Source organism: Malania oleifera, chromosome 4 (assembly GCF_029873635.1).
Source record: "Malania oleifera isolate guangnan ecotype guangnan chromosome 4, ASM2987363v1, whole genome shotgun sequence".
Classification (NCBI taxonomy): Eukaryota; Viridiplantae; Streptophyta; class Magnoliopsida; order Santalales; family Ximeniaceae; genus Malania; species Malania oleifera.
Genome location: NC_080420.1, coordinates 116,744,982 through 116,764,842, shown reverse-complemented (window position 1 = coordinate 116,764,842; position 19,861 = coordinate 116,744,982). Strand labels below are relative to the sequence as shown.

General features: G+C 44.0%; 2 protein-coding genes across 2 annotated transcripts; both read right to left on the bottom strand.

Moving 5' to 3' along the window:
- Positions 1 to 5,846: 5,846 nt before the first annotated feature.
- LOC131153952 (uncharacterized) lies at positions 5,847 to 7,842 on the bottom strand. Its single transcript, XM_058106397.1, has 2 exons — positions 7,524 to 7,842; positions 5,847 to 5,995 (listed from the first exon to the last, which is right to left on the bottom strand). The coding sequence occupies exons 1-2, from the start codon at positions 7,840 to 7,842 to the stop codon at positions 5,847 to 5,849; spliced, it is 468 nt and encodes a 155-aa protein (XP_057962380.1).
- Positions 7,843 to 8,632: 790 nt separating this feature from the next.
- On the bottom strand, positions 8,633 to 10,478 carry LOC131153951 (uncharacterized). The gene is made up of 3 exons (XM_058106396.1): positions 10,138 to 10,478; positions 9,159 to 10,007; positions 8,633 to 9,071 (listed from the first exon to the last, which is right to left on the bottom strand). Exons 1-3 carry the CDS (start codon positions 10,476 to 10,478, stop codon positions 8,633 to 8,635), a joined length of 1,629 nt encoding a protein of 542 aa, XP_057962379.1.
- Between the last annotated feature and the right edge of the window lie 9,383 nt (positions 10,479 to 19,861).

Genomic DNA, 19,861 nt, shown 5'->3' with positions numbered 1-19,861 from the left:
CCGAGCAATGTAGTTGAGCCTACCCAAGAAGCTTCGCACTTCCTTTTCATACTTTGGGCTAGGCATCTCTCGAATGGCTTTGACCTTGTCAGGATCTACCTCAATCCCTTTCTCACTCACTATAAACGCCAATAGCTTCCTGGACGTAGCACCGAAGGTACATTTTTTGGGATTTAACTTCAATTGGCACTTCCGGAGCCTCTCGAACAATTTTTCCAAGTTTAACGCATGGTCTTTCTCATTTCGCGACTTAACGATCATGTCGTCGACATAAACCTCAACCTCCTTGTGCATTAAGTCATGAAAAAGGGTTACCATAGCCCTCTGGTAAGTGGCTCTGACGTTTTTTAGTCAGAATGGCATGGCTTTATAGTAGAAAGTCCCCCATAATGTGATGAAAGTCATTTTTTCCTTGTCTTCAGGTGCCATCCTGATCTGATTGTATCCCGAGAATCCGCCCATGAATGAAAATAAAGCATGCCCTGCAGTATTGTCCACCAGCACATCAATGTGCGAGAGAGGGAAGTTGTCCTTAGTAAGCTTTATTTAGATCCTGGTAGTCGACACAAACTCGTACTTTACCGTTCTTCTTGATTATTGGGACAACGTTGGCCATCCATTCAGGGTACTAGCTACCTCCAAGAATCCTGCCTCAAACTGTTTCTATACCTCCTCCTTTATCTTGAGTAACATCTCTGGTCGCATTCTCCTCAGTTTCTGCTTTACTGGCTTTGAATCCAGGTGAAGCGGGATCTTGTGGGTTACTAAATCCGTGTCTAAACCTGGCATGTCTTGGTATGACTAGGCAAACACGTCTCAGTATTCCCTTAGTAATTCAATCATTTTGTCTTTTTCTTCACCCTTTAGTAGTGCCCTGATTTTCACCTGCTTGGGTTCTTCCTTGGTTCCAAGATTAATCATGATGGTGGGATCGCTACTGGTCAAGGTTGGTTTTTCATCGAACTTTAACATTCTTTCCATTTCAGGGGACAAGTTTATTTCTTGACCTTCAACTTCGGTTTCATGGATTAGATTTTCAAGAGTTGAATGTCAATTACTTGGCGAAGGATGCTGGGTGTTGTTAGTTTCTTTATTCCTGCATGAAAATTAACAAACAATTTTTTGACAGTCGATTTCCAAAAGGCACATAAATGACAAGGAATACATGATTCATTTTCATTAAAAAGCTTCCCCAATTTTTCAGTGGTCGGGGGAATACAAAAGAAAAGCAGAACTAAACAAATCCTGAAAAAAAAGATCATTACATGATGATATCTGGTAAATCAAAAGAACTCGAGTTCTGAAGCTGTACTCTTGGTTGGAGATGACGGATCCACTCTGTAGAAGTGTTCGAGGGGACTTCAGCATCCAATACTGATATGCTCAATTGCCGCAATTCTGCCTCCAGTTTGGATTGACTGCTTTTTACGAAGGTCTGGCTGATGGACGAGACGTACAGTCCTTCCTTGGAGCTTGTTTCACTGGTGATTCTTTCCACCCTCCGCATCTTCTTCTCTTCAGCTTTCTTCCTTCGGTCTGCCGCCATAGGTATGTAGCCAAGGCCATATTTGTCTTTCACTTCCCTAAGTATTAACGACTTTCGGATCCCCTGTAGGTGTTTTCCGAGCCCTTTTTCTGAGATGGTACCCCTGTCTGATCATTTCGGACGCCATTATATGCACTGCAGCGGAGATCTAAGGGCGTGGGATTAGAGATCCTTCTGCTATAGTTGTGACATTTATGATCTCGAAGGCTCAGAACGAGTCCTCCAATGCCTCTTCCGTGACTTCCACATAAGGAGTGGAAGTGGGCTTTGTTATCATAACATCGGTTTCACCATATACACAAACCAATTTCCCATCCACATACAAATTTGACCCTTGGTGCAAAGAAGAGAAGACAGAACTACCCCAGTGTTATATATCCACAGCCTCCCCAATAGAAGCTATATGAGATGGAGAGTATGGCCATGACTTGGATGTAACTGTCGCAGGTGACCGGTCCAATTTGCAAGGAATGTCATAGATCCACGATTCCCTGCGGGTGGGGTGTGGTTTTTTGTCGTCGATCTGACAAGACCCCGTCACAGTCAAATTGTTTGCCTTTTGATGACGGGTCAACAGGCCAGTTTTGTAGGGTCTTCAATGTGCACGACATTAAGAGATGACCCCATTAGCAATCACACGCGTGCAATAATGTTGCGGATCTCAAAACAGTTAGCGGAAACGTGCACTGCCTGATGTTGCCTCCTGTCCTTCCTACGGGGATCTCCTCATCAGCGAAGGTAAGGTAGTTGGAGAAGACGACAAACATAATCACGTGGGGGTGAAATTAGCGAGGGCTAATGGCTTGGGGGAATATATGGTCTTCGATTAAGAGCCTTTTTTAATAGGGCTTCCTCATGGGCTTCCGAGCTAAACAACAGTGACAAGAATAGAGATATGAGCTGGCATCTTCTTCGTGGTCAATGATGTTTATTCAATGTGTTTAATTATTTTCAAGGAATCTTCGCTTCCTGAGGATGAACTGGCTTCTTCCAAGTTTTATTCTGTTCTTGGTAGGTTTGCTCCACTTCGTCTTCTCAAGACCTTCTGGGCGTATCTCCTTATATAAACCTCTTCCACGCACTTCCCCGTATTTTTTTTTTTTCCCGTTTTTTTTATCCCTCTTACTTCAGCAGCACTGCTAGTTCTCCTTCGTGCGTACTTCACAACTGTACATCCACGGCACTGTCGATCACTGCGGTTATGCACGAAAAGTTTTGGCGATTGGGCGTGAGATCAATGACCGGAATTGGGGCCCTTAGGAACTTGTGGGTTTTTTTGAGTTTTTTCTCTATTGCTGGGGCATAAATGGTATGTTGGTTTGTGAATTGGTGTATTTTATCGTATTTTAGGATTCTCTTTTTTCCCCCTAGGCACTGAAACTTCCATTCGTTCTGACATCGCGTGGCTGACACTTCTACTCATTTGATGTCAATCAAATACTAGAAAAATCCGCGAAGTCTCACATGTGTTCTGACTATCTTTTCATAGTACTTTGCATTGCGTGCATTGGGCGCTTCAGGGCCAACACTTGTTGCTTTAGTCATGCTAGTCTCCTTTGTCAGTTCACCCTATACACCCAGTCTAGCCTCTATTGATTCCTCCATCTTCTTCGATTTTCCCCATCTTGTTTTCGATCATTTCCAACATTATCTTCCATGGTCAGGGAAAGTTTTCTTTAGACACCACCGGCTTCCCAGTCGAAAGACAACCAACCGTCATCCTACAAATCTTCTGACACCTTGTGTTTTGACAAGCCCAACAATGGTCAATAGGTGTGCCTGGCGAATGCGCCATGGTACGCGCATCGGATTTTTTTTCCCTCACGAGATTATGCCAATGCGGGGGAGGATTGGTGAGAAGGATCTCGGAGGATGGTAAGATATCATCTTTGTTAGAGAAGCTGGGCGACTAAGTCTGTGTAGTAGCATCTATGGAATGGTTTTCCACTCTCGAAAACTTCTTGGGGGTATTCCTCGTGGTGTCCTACTGGATCGGGCAGTTGTTAGTTCGGCTGGGCTGGCACAAGCCGAGGATGACCCACAAACTGGCGACTGGGGCCTAAATGTAGTCGTTTTGGTTTACTAACTTGGTTCCATTAGAAATTTTTCCTAGGTGTTGACTTCGGCTTCTCTGCTTAGGCTCACTAAAGACCTGTCTTATCCTTGGTGTCTGTTCTTCCTTTTTACCTTTGACCAACTTCTTACTTTGCGGCGTTACTTATCGGTATTGTGCCATTCTTTACTTCGTTCCAGCCTTTGAAATCGGCTTCCACGTTGTCTTTTTGGCACCTGCCACCACAATGTCCATGAAAGTTATGAGGGGTGTGGACCCTACAGAGTGAAACGCCGTGGGATCTTTTAATCGTCCCTACGAAAAATCGATAGTGCATCACGGTCGCTTGGACCGAGGGTCCACTTGAGTGGTGCGTCTCTTCAACGGTATGCATACTCAATGAAAGTTTCTGTTGGCTTTTTTCCATTCAAAAATCCGTCCTCGGGATATTTTCCGCGTATTGTGAATATAATCCTCCACTGAGGGGACTACAACAAAACTCCCATAGCGTACCTCGCTCACACCCTTTGGGGCTTCTCGATGCACGTCGCCTCTCTGCGCCCTCCTATCAGACACCCACTCAGCAGGCAATACTTTTTATTCTATTTAAGCAGACTTCCTCTCACACTTAAACACCACACGCAACTCCAAGCTGTGACTTGTAACCTATCTTTGGCATCTTCGTACGAGAAACCGTACCATAACCATCTCAAATCTCTCAACACTCTGAACTGTATCTCATGGCTGGGGATTCATCTTCTAAGCAGGTTCCTGAGTTTTGAAGGTGGCACCAGAGGGTGCCACCTGTTATACTTGTTCTCAGTTCCTTCCAGCCTCTCCTCGTTCTAAAAGATCATGTAAGGAATGAGGCCATACTGGTCACGAGGTTTGATGTAGGCATAGTCAATAGGCACTCTATCATAGGCCCAGGAAATGTCTTCAACAATCTCCCTTGTCCGTCGCTTGCAGAGACAGAACGAGGACCGTGGACCCTAATTGGGAATGAAACCTACGGTTTACGAACAAAATTACCAAGCAGGACGCGAAAAGTGAGAACCCGTAAGGCAAGAAATATGCTGTTAAAAGAGAGATCGGATGATTGAGAAAAAATGGATGGCAGTTTACTCCGATTGACCTCAGGCCTAAATAGTTGAGTTAGAGAAAAGCGATTGAGGACATCCAGCGGGGGCAAAAAAGGCTCAAACCATGGCGCAGGAAAAGGTCCGATTCTCGCTTCTTCAGCTGTGAAATGAAAATCCGTCTGTACGTGACTAGAAAGGTCTGACTCTTTTTTTTTTTCTTTTTTTGGGTTTTGGGAGAGTTTGGTTGTAATCCCCAGGACGGTGACAGTAACCACGGTATTCTCCTCCCATAAGTGGGGAAATCATAAAATTGGGGTGTTTTCTCTTTCCCTCTTTTGTTTTTTTTTTATTACTAAGGACAATAGTATGTGGTACCACCGAATCGGGTTTATAATATCCTCTGAAGGGCTGCCTATGGATGTAAAAATTTCGGCCATGGGGGTTACAAGGACAAAACCCCTACGATGGTGGCTATGGATGCGACAGGATTAATCAAAAATTTATGCAACCAGTCAAGATACGAATGAATGTGTGCTCTACTGCTATATGTATGCATGTTATAAATTGCGATGATTGAATGCAGGGCAGGTTGTGATATATACATGATGCCCCTTACATGATATGTGTGATGAGCGACCTATAATTGACGCCTTTGGTATGAGGGTTGCGGTATGTAGCATGGAAATGTAGGGATACATGCATTTTTCTGATCCCAGATATTGGCCAGACTTTTAAGTTATCGTCTGGCACGGCCGGATACCAAATGCGCCTCTTAATGGAACCCAACAACTGCACCGCGGTTTGTTCGTTGAATATTAGTCTTTACTGTGTTTCAGATACCAAAAGGGGTCTCGGAATCGACCACTAGTGTTTTCTGTCACGACCTAACCATTTTCAAATTTTATAGAAACTCAAACTCTTCCCAGTGTTTGACTGTAGGGTATTTTCCAGAAGAACTCAATATTATTATAGTGTCTGGAATGTCAGCACTTTCCTCAAAAATCCAAAAGATGCTCAAATTTCTGCCCCAGCGTTTTTATTGGCTGTCCGGCACTTCAGATTCCAAGATACTCAAAATCTCGCCCCAGTGTCTGGTGCAGTATTCCATGATCTTCCAAAATTCAGGGATGTTCAAATCTAACCTTGCAGTAAATCACTAACGCTTCTAGAGATTCCGAAAACTCGAAGGAGTAAGCCGAATCTGAATCAACCATTCTTCATTACCGATGTTTGACAGCTTCAGGATTCCCATTGCGTGCCTGAACACCCTCCTGATGTATTGGGTTCCTGATTTTTGACCAGAACGGGGAATTCCTAACAATGAGAATAATAGTGCATTTATGTCAGTAATGTGCTGAATCAAGACGTCCAGTTGTGACGAAATCGTTGTTCTTGGTACATTCAAAATTTATTCAGGAAAAAGATAGTTTCACAGCAACATTCACTTTTTTAAAGGGTATCGACATTAATTTTTGAAAACTAAAATCTCTTGTCTTGCGCTAACTGCCCAATTTCAACTAGAAGGAGGACTGACCCTTTGGTACTGAAGTCTGAATAGTGCCTTAGGTCGTGCTTTGCTCAAGACTATTTTGGGTGCTTTGATTCATGTTTAGATTCTTGGATGGTATTTAAGACTCGGGATGAAATGTAGGCTCGGGGGGATTTAGGTTTTCAGAGAAGAAGGGAAACCCAAGGCTCAAAAACCCGTCCCATGGCACAAATTCTACCCAGTTTGGGGTGTTTGTGAGACATTTGTGCAAGGTTTTGACCGAACTCGTCTTTTGAACAAGCTGCTACGTCCTTTCAGATCAGGTCATTACGTAGTTCAGACTCAAAATAGAGGTCTGACAAATCATTTGAGGCAACAAATATGCTAATCTGGTCAAGTCTTTTCATTCGGGGTGTAATGTAGGTTGATGGTATTGGTTTAAAGCGAAAGGCGTGCCTGAGTGAGGCTGGAAACTTTGAATTTTAACAAAGGTGAATTGGCAAAAATCACAAACGATGCATATCCTCCTGCCCTTCTTGTGCTTTGATTTTTCCCTTTGTTCTTTTGCATCATTTTCCTTTTTTTTTTTAATGGGGAATCGTGCCTCTATTTATTTATTAGGCTTTGTTCGAGATCGTTCTTTCCAAAATTGCCCCAGTGGGGGTTGTGATCCTTTGGCGGGTTTAAACGAAAGATTAAACATTTTTAGGCACAATAGAGGGTATCAAGGGGTGTTTTCTTTCTCTAACTTTTGGGTAGCAGAAAAAAATGGTCTGCTGTCATTTTGGCACCTGCATTATTGTCTCGCATGATTTGTCTGACCTTTGAAAATCCGAACCCGGTTTAAATTTGGGAAATGACTTTTTCGAAGAAGATTGTTTCGATTTTAAAGTTCAAAAAGGTTCATCAAGTGATTAAAACATTGGGTTCTTTAAGGGAACTGGTGGTCCAAAAATGGCCATCCGTCATCTAATCGAAACAATGAGCAAAGAGGGAACATATGAAATAACACTGTGATCCTTTCATTAATTTCTTTTGGAGATGTATACAACCATTAGGCATAATATTTCTTTACAGCATCAGAGTTAACAGGGTGCAATAGGTCGGTTCCGTTCCATGTTTGCTAACAGTAGGGCGCCTCCTGAGAATGCCTTCTTTACAACGTAAGGCCCTTCATAGTTTGGTGTCCACTTGCCACGAGGGTTTGTACGAATCGGTAAAATCTTTTCAGCACTAGGTCCTCCTCCTGAAACTGGCGGGGACGCACTTTGCGGTTAAACGCTCTCATCATCGTTCTTTGGTACAGTGGTCCATGGGCCATGGCGGCCATCCTTTTAGTTTAACTGGTCATACCGGGATTGTACCCACTCTGCCTCAGCCACTCTACTTCTTTTAGAACTCTAAGAGATGGGATCTCAACTTCTACAGGGACCACTGCCTCCATTCCGTACACCAAAGAGAAGGGAGTAGCACCCGTGGAGGTTCTGGTCGTAGTCTTGTAAGCCATTAGGGTGAAGGGAAGCTTGTCATGCCAATCTCTGTAAGTTTCTGTCATCTTCTCCAAAATGTTCTTAATGTTTTTGTTGGCTGCTTCCATCGCGCCATTCATCTGTGGTCTATAAGGTGTTGAATTTTGATGCTTAACCTTGAATTGATTGCATAGCTTAGTCATTACTGCGTTGTTTAGGTTCTTGGAATTATCCATGATTATTCTCTCAGGGATTCCGTACCGGCAGATCAACTCTCTTTTGACGAAACGACTTACTACATTCTGTGTGATACTGGAATACAAGGCAGCTTTTACCCATTTAATGAAATAATTGATTGCCACAAAGATGAAACGGTGTCCGTTACTGGCTTTTGGGCTTATTGGCCCGATTACATCCATGCACCAGACTGAAAAGGGCCAAGGTGCGGAGAGAGCATGAAGTGGGGCTGGTGGGACTTGGATCCGATCACCATAAACTTGGCACTTATGGCACTTTCGGGCGTAGTCAATACAATCTCTCTCCATGGTCATCCAATAATACCCACTCCTAAGTATTTTTCAGGCCAATGAGTGGCCTCCAGCATGGGTACCGCAGACTCCCTCGTGAACCTCACGCGTGATTTGTCAGGCTTCCTATGCCTTTACACACCGTAAGAGGGTCATGTCATAATTTCTTTTGTACAAAACTTCAAAATCTAAGAAGAAACCTATGGCCAATCTTCTAATAGTCCTCCGATCATTACTGGATGCCCCTTCGGGATACTCATTTTTCTGGATGTAGGTTTTGATATCATAAAACCACGGTTTTCCGTCGGCCTCCTCTATCACTTTGTAGTGGGCAGGTTCGGGTTGTACTCTGATCTGAATAGTTTCGATCTTCACCCCTTCTTCTACCTTGAATAAAGCTGCCAGTGTGGCTAGCGCATCAGACATTACATTGTTTTCTCTTGGCGTGTGAGAGAAACTGATACTGTCAAACCCTTCTATCATCTTTTGAATGTACTCTCGATACTGGTACTAGCTTGGAATCGCGGGTTTCCCATTCTCCGGTTAGCTGGTGGATGACTAAGGCCGAGTCTCCTCTTATTATTAGTCGCTTGACACCCCGATCTAAAGCAGTCTGCAAACCCAATATACATGCCTCGTATTCGGCTATGTTGTTAGTACATGGGAAGATGAGCTTAGCTACCACCGAATAATGTTTCCCATCTGGTGATATGAGCACTGCGCCTATCCCACGTCCCCAAACATTGACTACCCCATCGAACAACATCCTCCATTCTTCGAAGTCTTCTTCCTCTTGGGTTAGGGAGTTTATATCTTGGTCTAGGAATTCGAGCTCCATAGGTTGGTAATCCTCCACGGCTCTTTCAGCTAGGTATTCGGCAATGACACTACCTTTGATAGCTTTCCTAGTGACATAAGAAATATCATATTCTGTCAACAACATCTACCATCGTGCTACTCGTCCAGTTACTACGGGCTTTTCAAACACGTACTTGATTGGGTCCATTTTGGAGATCTGCCAGGTGGAGTAATACAAGGTGTATTGCCTCAGCCTACTGACCGTCCATACCAAAGCGCAACATGTTTTTTCTAGATCAGAGTACTTAGACTCATAATCTGTGAACTTCTTACTAAGGTAATAAATGGCCCTTTCTTTCCTCCCAGTTTCATCATGCTGGCCCAATACGCAACCCATGGAGTTTTCTGAAATCGCCAAGTACAAGATTAAAGGCCTTCCGGGTACTAGTGGCACTAGTACTGGGGGATTCAAAAGGTACTCCTTTATTTTTTCAAAGGCCAATTGGCACTCTTGGTTCCACTTTTTTGGGTTGTTCTTTCTCAGCAGCTTGAAGATGGGTTCGCAGGTGGTGGTTAATTGAGATATGAACCGAGCAATGTAGTTGAGCCTACCCAAGAAGCTTCGCACTTCCTTTTCAGACTTTGGGCTAGGCATCTCTCGAATGGCTTTGACCTTGTCAGGATCTACCTCAATCCCTTTCTCACTCACTATAAATCCCAATAGCTTCCCGGACGTAGCACCAAAGGTACATTTTTCGGGATTTAACTTCAATTGGCACTTCTGAAGCCTTTCGAACAATTTTTCCAAGTTTAACACATGGTCTTTCTCATTTCGTGACTTAACGATCATGTTGTCGACATAAACCTCAACCTCTTTGTGCATTAAGTCATGAAAAAGGGTTACCATAGCCCTCTGGTAAGTGGCTCCGGCGTTTTTTAGTCCGAATGGCATGACTTTATAATAGAAAGTCCCCCATAATGTGATGAAAGTCGTTTTTTCCTTGTCCTCAGGTGCCATCCTGATCTGGTTGTATCCCGAGAATCTGTCCATGAATGAAAATAAAGCATGCCCTGCAGTATTGTCCACCAGCACATCAATGTGCGGGAGAGGGAAATTGTCCTTAGGGTTTGCTTTATTTAGATCCTGGTAGTCGACACAAACTCGTACTTTACCGTTTTTCTTGATTATTGGGACAACGTTTGGCCATCCATTCAGGGTACTGGGCTACCTCCAAGAATCCTGCCTCAAGCTGTTTCTGTACCTCCTCCTTTATCTTGAGTAACATCTCTGGCCGCATGCTCCTCGGTTTCTGCTTTACTGGCTTTGAATCCGGGTGATGCGGGATCTTGTGGGTTACTAACTCCGTGTCTAAACCTGGCATGTCTTGGTACGACCAAGCAAACACGTCTCGGCATTCCCTTAGTAATTCAATCATTTTGTCTTTTTCTTCACCCTTTAATAGTGCCCCGATTTTCACCTGCTTGGGTTCTTCCTCAGTTCCAAGATTAATCATGACGGTGGGATCGCTACTGGTCAAGGTTGGTTTTTCATCGGACTTTAACATTCTTTCCATTTCAGGGGACAAGTTTATTTCTTGATCTTCAACTTCGGTTTCATGGATTAGATTTTCAAAGTTAATGTCAATTACTTGGCGAAGGATTCTGGTGTTGTTATTTTCTTTATTCCTGCATGAAATTAACAAACAAATTTTGACAGTTGATTTCGAAAGTGCACATAAATAACAAGGAATGCATGATTCATTTTCATTAAGGAGCTTCCCCGATTTTTTAGTGGCTGGGGGAATACAAAAGAAAAGCAAAACTAAACAAATCCTGAAAAAAAAGATCATTACATGATGATATCTGGTAAATCAAAAGAACTCTAGTTCTGAAGCTGTACTCCTGGTTGGAGATGACGGATCCACTCTGTAGAAGTGTTCGAGGGGACTTCAACATCCAATACTGATATACTTAATTGCCGCAATTCTGCCTCCAGGTTGGATTGACTGCTTTTTACGAAGGTCTGGCTGATGGACGGGACGTATAGTCCTTCCTTGGAGCTTGTTTCACCGGTGATTCTTTCCACCCTCCGCATCTTCTTCTCTTCAGCTTTCTTCCTTCGGTCTGCCGCCATAGGTATGTAGCCAAGTCTTTCACTTTCTTAAGCATTAACGGCTTTTGAATCCCCTGTAGGTGTTTTTCGAGCCCTTTTTCTGGATGGTACCCCTGTCTGATCATTTCGGACGCCATCATATGCACTGCGGCGGAGATCTGAGGGTGTGGGATTGGAGATCCTTCTGCTATAGTTGTGACATTTATGATCTTGAAGGCTCAGAACGAGTCCTCCAATGCCTCTTCCGTGACTTCCACATAAGGAGTGGAAGTGGGCTTTGTTATCATAACATCGATTTCACCATATACACAAACCAATTTCCCATCCACTACAAATTTGACCCATTGGTGCAAAGAAGACAGAACTACCCCAGTGTTATATATCCACAGCCTCCCCAATAAGCAGCTATAAGATGGGGTTATGGCCATGACTTGGAATGTAATGTCGAAGGTGACCGGTCCAATTTGCACAGGAATTTCAATAGATCCCACCGATTCCCTGCGGGTGTCGTCGAAAGCCCGCACAGTCAAATTGTTTTGCCTTTTGTATGACGGGTCAACAGGCAGTTTTTGTAGGGTCTTCATGGGCATGACATTCAGAGATGACCCATTATCAATCAACACTCGTGCAATCATGTGATCTCAACATTTAGCGGAAACGTGCAATGCCTGATTGTGCCCCTGTCCTTCCACGGGGATCTCCTCATCAGCGAATGTAATGTAGTTGGTAGTCATAAGACCACCAATCACGTGGTTAAATTATCGATGCTAATGTCTTGGGGAATATAGGCTTGATTAAGAGCCTTTAATAGGGCTTCCCGATGGGCTTCCGAGCTCAACAACAGTGACAAGATAGAGATATGAGCTGGCATCTTCTTCAGTTGGTCAATGATGTTGTATTCACTGTGTTTAATTATTTTCAAGAATTCTTCGGCTTCCTGAGATTGAACTGGCTTCTTCAAGTTCTTATTCTGTTCTTGGATAGGTTGCACTTTCTCCAAGACCTCTGGCGTATAAACCCTTCCACTTCTGGTTATCCCTCTTACTTCAGCAGCACTGCTAGTTTCTCCTTCGGTGCGTACTTCACAACTGTACCTCCACGGCACTGCTCGATCACTGCGGTATGCGAAAGGGCGAGGGGCTGAGATCACTACCCGAATTGGGGCCTTTAGGACTTGTGGGGTTTTTCCTATGATGGGGATAAATGGTCTGTTGGTGAATTGGGGATAGTCAGATTCCCCTATGACTGAAACTTCATTCGTTTTCTGAATGCGGCTAACTTCTACTCATTTGATGTCAATCAAACTACTTAGAAAAATCCGGAAAGTCTCACATTGTTGTACTAATCTTTTCATAGTACTTTGGCATGCGCATGGGGCGCCTTTAGGGCAAATAGCCTTTAGTCCTGCTAGGTCTGCCTTTGTCAGTTCACTATACACCCAGTCTAGCCTCATTTGCTCCCATCTTCTTTCGAATTTTTCCCCATCTTGTTCTTCGATCATTCCAACATTATCCTTTCCATGGTCAGGGAAAGGATTTTCTTTAATACCCACCGGCTTCCCATCGAATGACAACCAACCCGCATCCCTCAAATCTTGCACCTTGTGTTTGAAAGCCCAACACTGGTCAATAGGGTGCCCTGGAGAATTGGCATGGTACGCGCATCGGACCTCGAGATTATGCCAATGCGGGGGAGGATTGGTGAGAGGAATCTCGGGGATGGTAGATATCATCCTTTGTTCTAGAAGCTGGGGGAATAAGTCTGCGTATCACATGGGAATCGGTTCCACTCTCCGAAAACTCTTGGGTGTATTCCTCGTGTGTGTCTACTGGCTCGGGCGAGTTGTTATGTTCGGCTGGGCTGGCACAAGCGCGGAGGCCACAAACTGGGGACTGGGGCCCATATGTAGTGTTTGGTTTACTACTGGTTCCATGTAGAAATTTTCCCTAGGTTGTTGACTTCGGCTTCTCTGCCTTAGGCTCCTAATAGACCTCTATATCATTTGGGTCTCTTCTTCCTTTTTACCTTTGACCCACTTCTTACTTGGGCCGTTATCGGTAGTGCCAATCTTTATTCGTCCAGCTTTGACATCGGCTTCCACTCTGGCCCCTGCCACCACAATGTCCATGAAGTTATGAGGGGTGGACCCTACCAGATGTGAACGGTAGGGATCTTTTAACGTCCCTACGAACATCGATATTGCCTCACGGTCGCTGACCAGAGGGTCCACTTGAGTGGTCGCGTCTCTTCAACGGTATGCATACTCCCTGAAAGTTTCTGTTGGCTTTTTTTCCATTTCAGAAAGAGACATCCTGTCTGGAGCCATTTCCAAGATATGACGATATTGCGCTTCGAAGGCATCGGCCAAGTCACCCCACGTGCGGATCTGGGCCTTATTCTGCTGGACATACCATCTAGCCGCTGTCCCGGTAAGACTGCTTTGGAAGCAATGCATCATCAACTTCTCATTATCGGTATAGGCGGCCATCGACTGACAATACATCCGGAGGTGGGTCTGAGGTCATGTGGTCCCGTCAAACTTCTCAAAGTCTGGCATCTTAAACTTTGGAGGGACTACATTAGGCACTTGGCAGTAATCTGAGGGTCTGGCGGTATTGGCGGTCCGAGTCCCCTCTATGGTCCTTAGCCGTTCTTCCAGCTCGTCACAATGGTATTCCGTCGCAGTCTTGCTTGTCCCTACACCCGCAACTGCTGATGAGGGCATCCTTATTCCTGTCACTGTCGGGATGAAAGGTGGCGTGCCATGCGGCGGTTTCTTCGAGGTGAATGGGGGCGGACCAGAAGATTGCCCATGAATTGGCGTAAAACCGGGCGGGTGGATAGGATCATTTTCTTCTTCATGATCCTGATCTTGGACTGTCTTCCCTTTGTTCAGCAGTAGGTCCAATATCTTCTTCAGTTGATTGTTCAACTCTTCCTGCCCCTACTCGGTCCCCAGAACACGGCTTTCTAACTGTTCTGCCATGGCCTTAGCTTTTCCGCGGGTGTTGTACGGGTGCGTACTTGCCTCAATCTTGCTAGATCTCAGTTACGTCCGACTTGTTTTCGCCTCCCTATTCATGAAAACCCACATCCTTCATAACAAATGCATGTAATGGATGTTTATGAGTATGTATGAAAAAGGTGCAATGATGCAGTCCTATGTGCTTTAGCCAAGGTTCTGAAAAAAAATCCTTATCATTTCTTTCAAATTTTCATACAATTTTTAGTGAGAAACATAGAAAATTTCCAACTAATCTACACAGGTGTCAGATCCTGATTTCCTGGTCCGCTCCTGACAAGGCAGCTTGAATCTTCTGGGGTTGGTTCTGACTTTGTGAGAGCCGCACTGTCCACCTTCTGTTTCAGTTCTTTGTACTGGACCTCCCAGTAGTTGGCCTTGCTTACACAAGGCTCCATCTTTTCAAGTACTTTGTTGAAATAGTATCTCTGTTTTTCATACTGCTTCTCTAGGTCTTGTATGTACTGAGATTTTCCTTAATTTCTGCTTTTGACTCCCTCAATTGTTGGACTTTTTGATCAAGCATCTTTTGAAGTCTCTGCTTCTCTTTTCTCAAAACTGCCGACTCTTTCTTTGACGATGAGCCCTGAATCTTCGGTCGCTTGCTTGGTTCAAGTTGAGGATCTACTGGACCCCGTTTTGGAAACTGCTCTCTAGAGGTCATTCTTTTAGACGGACACAGTTTCTCTCAGCCGTTTCTCGTCTGTCAGAGTTTTTCCCTCGCACAGGAACCGAGGGTCCACCCTGTCACGTTTCCATAGCTCGTAACTCTCCTAGACTCCCAAGTTCTGACCGGTTGCTTCGACTATGTACACATGCCTCCATGATACAAAAAATTCCTGGATCTTCCTTTGGCTATCATCATCCTCATATGTGAACCAAGCGTCTGCCAGTCCATGGGTCATGGGTACGAACTGTATTACGCCTAATTGCCTTTGGAACATAAGTGGTGCGTAGGATATTCCACCCTAGGGACCTAGCAGTGGGACCCAAGGAAGCTTTCCACATCTATATATCACTTTGGGCTGGTCAATCCATGGTGTCTGCCATACAATCCCCTTGCTGACTAGATTCTGTAGCCTGTCTTTCCATTCGGTCCTGCCGGCGTGTTCGTCCCAACGAGCTACTTCGAACTCTGCTAAAGGTATTCTGATTGTTGAGAAAGAAGCGCAAAAGAATCCCTAGATGCATGGCAAATGGCTCATCATCCACACATAAAGCAATGGCACACAACAGGTCAAATGAGCATGTCTCCTCATCCGGCATCTATTAAGAGATCGGAACGTTTCAGCAAGAATACTGTAGACTGGGTTCACCCCTTCCTTTACTTATGCTACGAAGGCAATGGTGGCATGATCGATGATTTCTAGTTCCTTCGGGAAGATAAGTAGGCCGTAGATGGCTAATGCTAGCAGATGCAGTTGGACTTCTTCCTTTCCTTCCTTCTTCATCAACTCTCTCAGGTGTTCCCAAATGACCTTCGAGTCTCTCAGATTCTGGACCTTAACCTCGGTGACCCTGAACAAATCCTTGATGACCGATGTTCGAGCGGGCGCGTACGTTTTGTAGGGCGTCGGTAGTTTGGCCAGATGCAATAGTGAAGTGTATTCCTCTATGGTGGGCGCAAGGTCTACCCCATCCAGAGTAAAGCAGCAATACGACGGATTCCAGAATTCCGCCAATGCTTCAATCATGTGGGAGTCTACGGAAACATGCAACAGAAAACTGATGTGCCCGTACGTTTGAGAAAAACTCAATCGTCCCTGAGGCATCCACCCCTTCCAAATGTCTCTTAGCTCCTTTAAGGAATTAGATCGAGCGTTGATGTCAACCCTATCTGGTATCTCAAGCACCGATTCCTTACTTGTGCTGTCACCCCTCTTCTTTTGTTGACTTTCGGAGTACAATTGCACCACTGGTTCAATTTCATGATGGACTACTGTGCTCTTCATGAGTCGGATTTTAAACAGAACCTTGGCTAAGCTGATGGGAATGCTTAGCATGAATGCGGGATGCAACATGTTTTTAAATCTCAAGTTATAATCATATAAGGTCACAAGAAGAAGGATGGAGCCTCTGTCCCAACCCCGGGGTAATTATGTACATAAGGTCCTTTGAGGCTCTACCTTAGGCAAGGGATTATGGACAATCACGTGTGGTTAAGCTCTAACCCTATTGAAAAAGGTCCCCAGATCAAAACTTCATCCTCCCTCACAGAGGTCCGGAAAAAAGCTCGTACTGAGCGGAGTGGTTCGCGGGTCCCCATAGGCCATGCCACATGGGAACTGGCACTATCACACTCCTTTCTAATCCTAGCTAGGAAAGCCCGGGTGTAGAGCTATGAGAGTGTGTGAGTTTAACCATTTCAACCTACACCCCCTACCCCACATCCATCCATTATTCAGAACACATGCTTAATAAAATAGCAAGGGAAACAAAACATCATGCTTATCCAAGGTACTGCTAATCACATGCTTAGCAAAAATAAACAGAACCAAAGACATGCTTATTCACAATTCAAAGCAAGCAAGGCATTCACAATTATTTATGTATATGCAATCAAATTTGTACAAAAATGAAAGGGAGTAATCAAAAAGGTTTATTTAGATTTGAGATCGAGATAATTCTTAATCAATCACTGGCTCAACTCTCAATGTCCCCAGCGGAGTCGCCAAGCTGTCGCGACGTCTCGGACCCGGCCCATAGAACCAATCTCTGGTTAAAAATGGGTTCGGATTGCGAACTAGGAAAAATGAATGTGTATTTTGAAAATGTGAATTTTCGTGGAAAACGATGTGTGGTGGAGTCGCTACTAACCTTTTGAAGTGTGGTTAGAACACTTGATTGCTACCCCGTTATGGGTAGAATCGGTCTGCGTCACCAAAGTTGGGCTCGGGAGTATGGTTACGCAAGGGGAAGGTATTAGCACCCCCTACACGCCCGTTCTTACGAACGGTACCAGATTAATAAAGAGTTTTCCCGAAATAAATGTAATAAGCCTTTAAAGATTACTCCCTTTCAAAAGTCAAAAAAATGAAAATACTACATAGGTATTCCCTCAAAACCGGGGCAATCCAATACCCTAAAGAGCCAATGCTCTTGGTCGCAATCATCGGGAAGGAAAATCGAAAATAGGATACAAAATACGCTCCCAGGGATTTTGAAATCTATAGGTTTTTTTTTTTTAAAAGTATCAAAAATACTATTTCGGGAGGTTTTTGAAATTTATTCGGGATTGAAATGATTTTTTTCTTGTGCCTAAAAAGATATTTTTGTGATTTTTCCTAAGTGTGAAAATGATTTTTGTGATTTTTCCCGAACTTTCAAAATAACATAAATGAAATCAGTTGAAATCAAAATGAGAAAATATTTTTGGAATTTTTGAAAATTTCATGATTTTTGTGAATTTTATGGATACAACAATAATATACAAGCGAAATGGAGAAAACCGGGGTGAACCAGTTCGGGAATGGTGAGCCGATCAAACGTTGACCAGCTTGGGGAAAACCAGTTTAAGGTCTTGGTCGAGAACATTGATTTTTCGGGGTTTTCCAATGTTCTTCCGAATACAACAAAATTTTAGACAACAATCATGAAAGTCATAGTTTTAAAGACATGACTTTAGAATGTATTTTTGAAAATTTTCAATATTAAGAAACATATCTAACCTTTGCCAAACATGTTGGAAACTTTCTTAGATTTTCTTCAAAAATTTTCAAATGTAAATAAGTTTCAAAGCCTTAAAAAATTTTTGAATTTTCTTTGACAATTTTTTTTTTTGAATTTTTGTGTCTTTTATGAAATTTCTTTTTTTTATTTTTTTATGAGTTAAAAAGAAGCCATTTAAAATAAAATAAGAAATGAAATAGAATCAAATAAACCAGTAGAGGTCGGTTCGGGAAAGGGGGGCGGAGATGTAACATAGGAAGAGAAAGTTCATTGGTTTTACCTATCGTCTTTTTCTCCTCCGGTCTTCTTCTCCTGTCTGTGAATCCGCGGGGGTTAGTCTACAGCGCCTTCCCAAGGGTTGTTCTTGAGCTCCAACTCGAGGCACTAGGGAGTACCTTCTTCAAATGGAGTGACCCGGCACCGGTAGGAAAAGGGATCAATCAATCGCTTGATCTTCTTTTGTTTTCCTCTGCTCCAGTCTTCTTTTCCTGTTGATGAGTCTACTATGGCCGCTCTACAACGTCTTCCCCAGAGTTGTTCTTGAGCTCTGATTTGAGGCACTACGGGGAGCCTTCTTCAAATGGGGTGACTCACCACCGATAGGAAACGGGATCAGTCGACCTCTTGATCTTTACTAAAAAAAAAACTAGCTTCACAAACTCATGATAGAAAACTTCAATATTTGAAATCTTCTCCTTACCACCACTAAGAGCTCTCCCCCTTTTGTGCTTGGAATGAGAGGGCTATTTATAGACTTAGCTTGGGGCAAGCATATGAAAGAAGACATAGGGGAGTCATGATGGGGGGAACCAAGTATGGGATGAAGAATGATGAAGGGAATATAGCATGGGAAGATTGATAAAGGGAGGAAACATGACATGTGGTGAGTGATGATGGAGGGAACAAAGTATGGGATGAAGAATGATGAAGGGAATATAGCATGGGAAGATTGATAAAGGGAGGAAACATGACATGTGGTGAGTGATGATGGAGGGAACAAAGTATGGTATGAAGAATGATGAAGGAAATATAGCATGGGAAGATTGATAAAGGGAGGAAACATGACATGTGGTGAGTGATGATGGGGGGAACAAAGTATGGGATGAAGAATGATGAAGGGAATATAGCATGGGAAGATTGATAAAGGGAGGAAACATGACATGTGGTGAGTGATGATGGAGGGAACAAAGTATGGTATGAAGAATGATGAAGGAAATATAGCATGGGAAGATTGATAAAGGGAGGAAACATGACATGTGGTGAGTGATGATGGAGGGAACAAAGTATGCTTGCATTTGACAAATTAAAATAAATAAATAAATAATAATAATAATAATAAAAATATGAGGGTTCCAGAAGCTGTGCGGAGCCCATTGGAGATGTGTGGGGCTCACGCGCCATGTGGGGTCCACAAGCCATTTGAGGGTTACAAGAACCCGAGCCAGCAAGGTACCAGATATATGGATCCGAGCTAGCATACCAGAGGGGGTAACGTGCACCGGATGTAGAAATCTGAGCTAGCGTACCAGGAGAAGTGGGGCCCACAAACCGTGTGAGGCCCAATTGAGATATGCGGGGCCCACAAGCAATGTGGGGTCCACGAGCCATTTAAGGGTTATAGGAACCCGAGCCAGCAGGCACAAGCATGCCAAAGGAGGTAATGTGCATCGGATGTAGGAATTCGAGCTAGCGTACCAGAGCGGGTAACGTGCACTGGATATAGGAACCCGAGCTAGCGTACCAAAGGGGGGTAACGTGCATCAGATGTAGGAATCCGAGATAGCGTACCAAAGGGGGGTAACATGCATTGGATGTAGGAATTTGAGCTAGCGTACCAGGGAGTAACGTGCATCGGATGTAGGAATCCGAGCTAAGGTACCAGATGGGGTAATGTGCATCGGATGTAGGAATCCGAGCTAGCGTACCAGATAGGGTAACGTGCATCGGATGTAGGAATCCGAGCTAGCGTACCAGGGGGTAACGTGCATCGGATGTAGGAATCCGAGCTAGCGTACCAGATGGGATAACGTGCATCGGATGTAGGAATCCGAACTAGCGTACTAGGTGGGGTAACATGCATTGGATGTAGGAAT

Coding starts and splice junctions, on each gene's coding strand:
- LOC131153951 (XM_058106396.1), bottom strand. CDS start 10,478: ATGATTAATCTTGGAACTGAGGAAGAACCCAAGCAGGTGAAAATCGGG. Junction 10,008..10,137: donor CCCAATAATCAAGAAAAACG/GTAAAGTACGAG, acceptor ATTCATGGACAG/ATTCTCGGGATACAACCAGA. Junction 9,072..9,158: donor TCCAAAATGGACCCAATCAA/GTACGTGTTTGA, acceptor TTATGTCACTAG/GAAAGCTATCAAAGGTAGTG.
- LOC131153952 (XM_058106397.1), bottom strand. CDS start 7,842: ATGACTAAGCTATGCAATCAATTCAAGGTTAAGCATCAAAATTCAACA. Junction 5,996..7,523: donor GCAGAGTGGGTACAATCCCG/GTATGACCAGTT, acceptor TCTCATTGTTAG/GAATTCCCCGTTCTGGTCAA.